Source organism: Calonectris borealis, chromosome 3, assembly GCF_964195595.1.
Source record: "Calonectris borealis chromosome 3, bCalBor7.hap1.2, whole genome shotgun sequence".
NCBI lineage: Eukaryota > Metazoa > Chordata > Aves > Procellariiformes > Procellariidae > Calonectris > Calonectris borealis.
In genome coordinates, this window is record NC_134314.1 from 88,682,507 (window position 1) to 88,690,881 (window position 8,375).

Consider the following 8,375-nt stretch of genomic DNA (forward strand, 5'->3'; position numbering starts at 1 on the left):
CCCTTCCGCCTCGGCTCCTCGCCGGGTCACGCCCTCTGCCTCGCCGCGCGCCGCGATTGGCGGCGCCGCCGGCCTTCCCGGGCCGCCCTCCTCCACTCAGCGCCCGCCGCGGCCCGTCACTCATCGGCGGGGCGCCGCGCCGATTGGCGGCAGCGGCGGCGCGGGCGGGCCGGGCTGTCAGTCAGGGAGCGGAGTCCGAAGTGGGGAGCGGGGAGGGGGCGAACATCTGTCTGCCGCAGCCCGGGCCCGGCTGTGCCGCCGCCGCCGCCGCCGCCGCCGCCGTGCGTGCGCCCGTGCTGCGTGCGCCCGGCGCCCCCGCCCTCCCGGCCCCCGCCCCTCCCCCGCGCCCGGCCGCCCGGCCCCGGGCTCCGCGCCGTCTCCGGCCGTCGGTGCCATGGGGAGCCGCTGAGCGCGGGGCCCGCTTCGCTCCGCCGGCTGCCCCGCTCGCTCCTCAGCTGCCGGCAGGGGGGAGGCCGGGGGGGCGGCGGCCAGCGGGCGCGGGGGGCGGGCGGGGGGAGGGCGGGAGGGGGGTGAGAGGCGATCCCGGAGCGGCAAGTGAGCGAAGAGGAGCCGGCGGGCGGCGGCGGGAGCGTGGGGACTTCGGGCCGTCGCGGAGTGTGAGTCCCGCTGCCCCCATCCCCACACACCCGCTGGGCCGGGGCCGGGGCCGGGGCCGGGCCGGGGCCGGGGCCGGGGCCGCTGCGGCCCCGCGGGGCGGGCGGAGTTGGCGGCGGGTCCGGCGGGGGGTGGGCGCAGCCGGGCGGAGAGGCGGGGGGCGGGGGCAGCCCTCCCCGGGCGGCGGGACCGGCCGCCCCGGCGCCGCTCCCGGTTACTTTTCTTTTGTTGCCGCCGTGACCCGGGGGCGGCTTTTCCTGCGCGCCGGGCAGCTGCTTCCTTCCCCGCGGGGCGGCCCGGCCCCGGCCCCGGCCCCAGGCGGCGCTGCCCGGCGGGAGCAGGCCCCCGCGCGGTGGGGGGCGGCCGGCCCCGGCCCGGGGTGTCGGGGCGGGGGGTGGCAGCCCCGCCGAAAAGTTGCCGCCGCCCGGCGGGGATGGGGGTGCCGGGCCCGCCGGGAACTTGCTGCGCGCCGCCGGCCCGCGGCGCCGCGCCTCCCCTCACGGCCCGGCCCGGGGGGCGGCGAGCAGCGGGCTCGTCCCCCGCCCGGCAGCGGGCAGGTGAACAGCCCGCTTTATAGGCGCGAGTGTCGCCGGAGGCGCCGGGGGCCGGGGGGAGGCCGGCAGGGCCGATTCCGCCGGCGGGACGAGGGGCACGGCGGCCGGCCGCGCCGACCCCCGCTCCCCTCCCTGCCGAGCGGCTGGCGGGGGGGAGCGGGGCGGCGGGAGCCTGCGGGGCTGCGGAGCCAGCGGGGCTGGGGCCGGCGGCCGGTGCCACAGCAGTCAAATAAATGACAGCCTGAGCCCCCGCAGGGAAAAAGCGGTTTGTGAGTAAAGCTGGAGGCTTGAGAGAGTGCCCCGGCCAGGGTGACTGCCTCGCTCCTGTAAACGAGCTGGAGTGGGAGTGCTCGGTGTCCCTTAGGCTGTCTAAACGTTGAAACTGAAAGGACCGACGGCGAAGCGGGGAGCTGTGAGTTGAGTAAATAGGTTCGGTTAATTTCTTCTTTTAACTGAACCTCTGGGCTCAGTAAAACCGAATCGGTATGGATTTCTCGGGTAACCCCGTGGCTGGGGTATGCTGTCAGTATATAAAGCGGTCCTCCAACTTCAGGCAGAAGTGTTGCTATGCTGCAAATACAGTAGAGCCCCATATGTTTAGGATTTTCTTTTTTTTTTTTTTCCCTCCCTGTTAGAAAGTTTGAAAAAAAGAGACTTTGAAGTATTTTGTTTATACTAACAGAAGAGAAAAGTTCTCCTAAGAAAAAGCTGGTGGCAGGAGTGTAGAGGAGTAGCATATGGCATTAAAAGGAGCACAGCTGGAGGTAGCATTTCCATCTGAACATGATGTCAGAGCAGCTGACAGCCTGCCATCCCTCAGCCTTTTATTCTAACACACAGACAGGGAGTTAGTGTGTGCAGATCTGTGTGTGGAGAAGGTATCTCATTCCTCTCTAACATCATCTCCACTTTGCATCTGTCTCTCCTAGTCTGCTTTTTTTCCACCGATCTAACAGACCTGGAGCCAGCAAGACTCAGAGGAAAGGACTTAATCAGGTTTATGTGTACTAAAGGTAGGAGTAGCAATAGATTAGATACAGCATATTTCTGTTTTGGTGTGTTGTTTATTGAATTTCAGAAAAAAAATCACATTACTTTTCTAACCAAGTTTAGAGGTAATATATGAAATTGAGTATTAAATAGATAAGTGGACTTAGTCAAAAGGCTTGGGCTGCAGTTGGAGAGTATCAGTTCTTGGGCACATTGTTAGCATTAACTTTAATGTATATTGTGAGAATGTCTTGGTTTGGAAGAAGGAGAGAGCAAGTTCATTCTTCATTTCTGAGACCAAAACTGCAATGGATTTAGTGGCGAGCCTAAAGAGATTTCTGCTTTATGTTCTTGTATTGCATCTTTCAAATGACTTTACGGGGGTTTTAGTGAAATAGACAAAAGTGTGCTTTTTTAAAAAAGGACCGTTCTGGCTAAAATGTGTTTGTGGGGAAGTCTTTCATTAAACTTCACGGTTAAATATCCAGCAGCTCAGAACCGTAGTAGCATACAGCTGTAGTGCTTCTGAAAGATAGAAATCAGTTATGTGTTTAAAAACTTTTGTACCCGGGAGAATGGCTTGACTGGTTTCCTCTTTTCTTTCTTGCATGTAGCATTTGAAATCTTTTATTTCAGCATAACAATAATTATTTGAAGGAGTTTTTGTATTTGCGACTAATTTAGAACTTGTAGATTTGAGCTGCCTGAATTGGCCAGACAGCTGTAATCGCACTCCTCTATTCTTAATCTCTTTATCTGGGCAGCAGCTGCCATATGGCCACAGTCAGCTGGATCAGATGTTTATAAGCTTCCTTCTTCGTCCCTCTCTGTCCTTTCAGCCTCCTAATTTGATCACAGCTACCTTGTGAGCTGCCCTCCAATCTTTATTTTTAGACCTCTTAAGGATTAGGATTGATGTTGGCTGTGGGGCACTTAAAGTGATTGTATTGTAAATCTTCGTGCTTTACTCTAGCAATGGTATTTTACAGAATATAGTAGGGGTTGTGTCGTGAGTTTTAGTACACCGTGGTTTGCGAGGGGATGAGGATTTTTCAAGAATATCTGCCAGCCTAGAGAGCCACGATCTGCTTAGATGGTTTGGGAGAACATTGCTATCAATCACAGAAGAATAGATTAAGACAGGTTTTTAAGATATTTTACTTTCTATTAGAGTTTTGACTTCTCTACTTCTTTGGAGTTTATTTTTTCTTTATCATCAAGGAAGGTGAATAGAAAAATACTTGGGTAAGAACAGTACTCGGGATACTGATTTTAAATATGCACACATGCACACACGCTCACGTTGAATGACTTTTTTTTTTTTTAAGTTTGGTACTGCAAACTCTGGCTGGTGTGGGAGGGGAGGGAAATTTCTGTTCTTCTGCATAGGGGAAGCGGTGCTCGTTGGCATTTTGGTTGTTAGTTTTCTTTTGTAAATTCTGCATGTTGGCAAAAATGTTCATGTTCTATTGTATAGTATGGAGAAGGTTTAAAACCTGAAACTGTACTTCCTACAAGAAGAAAAGCACATGAACTAAATTTTTAAAAACCTTGATTTTGCTGTGGATATAAATTGACACCTGTAAATAATTTTTATACTTTATTAATGTTAGACCTTCAGATTTGGGTATATTAGCATTTCTTCGCGTGCAAACCTCTCCTCTTACTACAATTTGACTTTAAAAAGAAGGTTGATGATCTGATTTTTCTTTTTTTCCTTCCCCTTCTGTGATCTCTCAAACTCAGCGAAAAAAATTTTTTTTTTTGGGTCTGCCCTCCTAGGGACGCAATCTGGAGGAAGTTCCCTAAAAAAAAAAACTGTTGAACAGATTTTATGAACAGCAGTGATACTTTAAAAAAGATTACAGATGTACCTATGCACTTATTAGAACGGCTTATTTACCACTGAAAGGAAATCGTAACTTCAGTGGTTGATCGGGAAGAGAGTTGCCATCGTACGTGCGTGTTAAATAATCTTTGCATGGTGTCAGTACCAGAATTCTGGCAATATAAATACGAGGGGTTTAGTGTGGAATAATTTGGATTTGTAAGTTCTGTGATTCTGACCTACATTTAATTTTTAAAAATCTCATTGCTTGTAGGTTATGAAGACAGTATGGAGTTTCCTGACCACAGTAGACATTTGCTACAGTGTCTGAGTGAGCAGAGACATCAGGGTTTTCTTTGTGATTGCACTGTTCTGGTAGGAGATGCCCAGTTCCGAGCGCACAGAGCTGTACTGGCTTCATGCAGCATGTATTTCCACCTCTTTTACAAGGACCAGCTGGACAAAAGGGACATTGTTCATCTGAACAGCGACATTGTTACAGCCCCAGCTTTCGCTCTCCTGCTTGAATTCATGTACGAAGGAAAGCTCCAGTTCAAAGACTTGCCCATTGAAGACGTGCTAGCAGCTGCCAGTTATCTCCACATGTATGACATTGTCAAAGTCTGCAAAAAGAAGCTGAAAGAGAAAGCAACCACGGAGGCAGACAGTACAAAAAAGGAGGAAGACGCCTCAAGTTGTTCAGACAAAGTGGAGAGCCTCTCCGACGGCAGCAGCCACATGCCAGGAGACTTGCCCAGCGATGAAGACGACGGAGAAGATGAAAAATTGAACATCCTGCCTAGCAAAAGGGACTTGGCGGCTGAGCCTGGGAACATGTGGATGAGATTGCCCTCAGACTCAGCAGGCATTCCCCAGACTGGCGGAGAGGCAGAGCCGCACGCAGCAGCAGCTGGAAAAACAGTAGCCAGCCCCTGCAGCTCAACAGAGTCTTTGTCCCAGAGGTCTGTCACCTCCGTGAGGGATTCAGCAGATGTTGACTGCGTGCTGGACCTGTCTGTCAAGTCCAGCCTTTCAGGAGTTGAAAATTTGAACAGTTCTTATTTCTCTTCGCAGGACATGCTTAGAAGCAGCCTGGTTCAGGTGAAGGTGGAGAAAGAGGCTTCCTGTGATGAGAGTGATGTTGGCACTAATGACTATGATATGGAACATAGCACTGTGAAAGAAAGTGTGAGCACTAATAACAGGGTACAGTACGAGCCGGCCCACCTGGCTCCGATGAGGGAAGATTCGGTCTTGAGGGAGCTAGATAGAGAGGACAAGGCAAGCGATGATGAAATGATAACTCCCGAGAACGAGAGAGTCCAGGTGGAAGGAAACATGGACAGCAGCTTGCTCCCTTACGTGTCAAACATACTTAGCCCCGCTGGCCAAATTTTCATGTGTCCTCTCTGCAACAAGGTCTTTCCTAGCCCCCACATCCTGCAGATCCATTTAAGCACGCACTTTCGAGAGCAGGACGGGATCCGCAGCAAGCCTGCTACCGATGTCAATGTCCCGACCTGCTCGCTGTGTGGTAAGACTTTTTCTTGCATGTACACCTTGAAACGTCATGAGAGGACTCATTCAGGTGAAAAGCCCTACACTTGCACCCAGTGTGGGAAGAGCTTCCAGTACTCCCACAACCTGAGCCGCCACGCAGTGGTTCACACGCGGGAGAAGCCTCATGCTTGTAAGTGGTGTGAACGCAGGTTCACGCAGTCCGGAGACCTTTACAGACACATTCGGAAGTTTCACTGTGAGTTGGTGAACTCATTGTCTGTCAAAAGCGAAGCACTGAGCTTACCTACTGTCAGAGACTGGACCTTAGAAGATAGCTCACAAGAACTTTGGAAATAAAATTTTTATATATATAAATAATATATATATAAATCTATATAGTTGTGGTACAGTCTAAAAGCAATCTTGTTTCCTTGAACTGAAAGTTTGGCTATTAGCTTGTTTTTGCACTTTAAGGCAGCATGAATATTTCACCAATTTAGCACTCCGATAAAAATGAACTGTAGAGGTAATCCGACAAAGTAACAAATTACGGAGCGTATTTTTCCCCCTTTTCGGAATAGAAGCCAGCGGATACTTTACTTCTAAGGAGTCTCCAATTCAAAAAATTTGGACGTGGCTTTATTCTCCCCAAAACACTGCGTTCTTTTAAGCTCTCGATCTTTTTCCTCTTAAAATCTGAATGTAGAAATCCTCTCCCAATTTTGTCAGTTCCTTTACATTTCTATAATTGCATGAGTCCTTTCTAGCTGTTGGAAACCTGAATGCTTTTAGACCCAAATGGAAAATTTCTGAAATGCTGGATTATCTATTTTTAAACAAGCGGTTGACTTAAAACTTATTATGGCAACTTCTGGATTTCTGACAGTTCCCACTGGAAAAAAAAAAAAAAACAACACAAAAGCATAAAACAAAAACCCTGAGAGTACACTGGGATCACTGGGACTCTGTCTTACGTGAAGGTTTGCTTGGGATGAAAAAGGATATTGCAGCTTCAGCAGTGATGAACTGTGTGTTTAAAAAATGTGAATTACTGTTATTGTATACTGTAATTGATTACATGGGCCGGGGGGAGGTATCAAAGAACTTGGCAGGTTGTGTTGATGCTCTTAGTTGAGTCTTGAAAAGTAAATATTAACGCTACAGAAATGCATGATTTTCAGTATATTTTTGTCTTTGTTTGCATTGTATAACTTTAACGAGTGAGTTGAAAATTATTTAATTTCCTTAGGAAAAAAAACCGACACCGTTGAAAATGCCGGTGTTACGAAGAAGAGAAATGCACTGTTTTTATTTTACCTAATTTAAATTTACTTTCCCACTGTCTTTAAGTTGAGAAGAACTTAAGCTACGAGTCGCCGATTTAGCTACGTTAACAAGGAAAAAAAAAAAAATGAATGTTTACAACCAGGCTTCGAGATTTGCATGTGCGGTGTGCATTTACTAACCCCAGACCCCTTCTAATTGCACAGACCCCACGCCAGCTCCAACTGAGGTGCGTCCATTTCCCCAGATGAGCATTTGTAGGATTCCTGCTGCACCACTCCACCACAATAGGTCGTTCTTTTTTTTCCCCCCCGTTGAAAAGAGGCTGTGGACTGAAAAAAAAAAAAGAAAAAGCCCCGGGCTGAAAGGCCTGGGAAGGCCTGAGTGACAGGGGGGCCGGGGGAGGGCAGGGGAAGGACTATGTGTATCCAAGCAGCAGAGACTGCAGCCTGACGTGTGGTTTTAATGACCAACACGCAGGTCAAAAGCATTTTGCACAGTGTTTGTTTTCCTGTCTTGCACTTACAAATAAGGTCTATGGGAGTAGCATGGAAAACGTTTGCTGTTTTTTCCTTTTTTTTTTTCCCTTTTTTTTTTTCTCTGCTTTTGTTTAAAATTTGATCGCCTTAACTACTGTAAACATAGCCTATTTTTGTGCTTAAGATACTGAATGGAAAACTCCATTGTGTATTGCTGGACTGTTTTGGAAATATTTGGTCAAATGTGTGTTAATTTGGCTGTAATGGCATTTAAAACAAAAAAAAAAAGCTGTGAAAATGGCCTTGGAGCGTTATCTTTAGTTACTTGAATAGTTTCTAGGTTTTAAAACTACATTCTTTTCTTAAGTTAGAGAAGACAATCAGTGTCTGAGGAAAATGGACTTTCTCTTGGATTTTTTTGTGGTCCTCGTGAGTGATTGCTTTTTTCCTTTCCTTAGTTTCACATTCTTCTTTTGTTCTAAAACTTAGACTGACATCTAGCTTTGACAATCATAGTATGTTTTATTTTCCTGAGGGGGGAATAACTTATAATGCTGTTTAGTTTTGTACTATTGGTGTGTTGGTGAATTTTTAAACTGTGTGCTAACTGCAATAAATTATATGAACTGAGAAATCAATTCCCTTGTCTTTTTTCCCTCTTTTAAATTATAGTTACGGAGTATTTTTTATAATGTGTAACTTTATTACTTTTGTACAGACTTCTATTGCTAACTGTGTATGGAATATGTTTTCAGTATGCTTTTGAGCACTTTGTTGCTAACGTACATATTTACATCTCACTTAACATTTAAAAAAAATTAAATGCTTGTGTTTTGAAAGCATTTCTGTGTGTGTAGCTCTCGATCATTCTGTGGAAGGATTTTTTTATTATTATTTTTTTCTTCCCCAAAGACTTTTGCAGAGGCAATCTATTAAATTCCAGAAATTTTGCTTCCATGCAAAAATCTATGCAGACACACAATTCCTTTTCTGGGCTTAATTTCACCCCAAGGAGCTCTCTCGGGCTCATTCCTTTGTGTTCAGTCTCTATCAGAATATTGGAGCAGAAGGCAACAACTTAATCTGAAGCACTGGCCGGGTACTGACTGGCCGTCAGCCTTACAC

At 47.9% G+C, this 8,375-nt stretch overlaps 1 protein-coding gene across 5 annotated transcripts; it reads left to right on the forward strand.

Moving 5' to 3' along the window:
- Positions 1 to 402: 402 nt before the first annotated feature.
- Positions 403 to 7,888, forward strand: ZBTB18 (zinc finger and BTB domain containing 18). Of its 5 annotated transcripts, none has more exons than XM_075146563.1 (3): positions 403 to 617; positions 2,099 to 2,182; positions 4,262 to 7,888. In XM_075146563.1, the coding sequence occupies exons 2-3, from the start codon at positions 2,170 to 2,172 to the stop codon at positions 5,842 to 5,844; spliced, it is 1,596 nt and encodes a 531-aa protein (XP_075002664.1). In that variant the 5' UTR covers positions 403 to 617; positions 2,099 to 2,169; the 3' UTR covers positions 5,845 to 7,888. The 5 variants fall into 5 exon arrangements, with proteins under 5 accessions (XP_075002664.1, XP_075002665.1, XP_075002668.1 ...); XM_075146567.1 differs by lacking the exon at positions 403 to 617 and having other exon boundaries at positions 1,382 to 2,182; positions 4,262 to 4,949; positions 5,062 to 5,309; XM_075146564.1 differs by lacking the exon at positions 2,099 to 2,182.
- Positions 7,889 to 8,375: the final 487 nt, after the last annotated feature.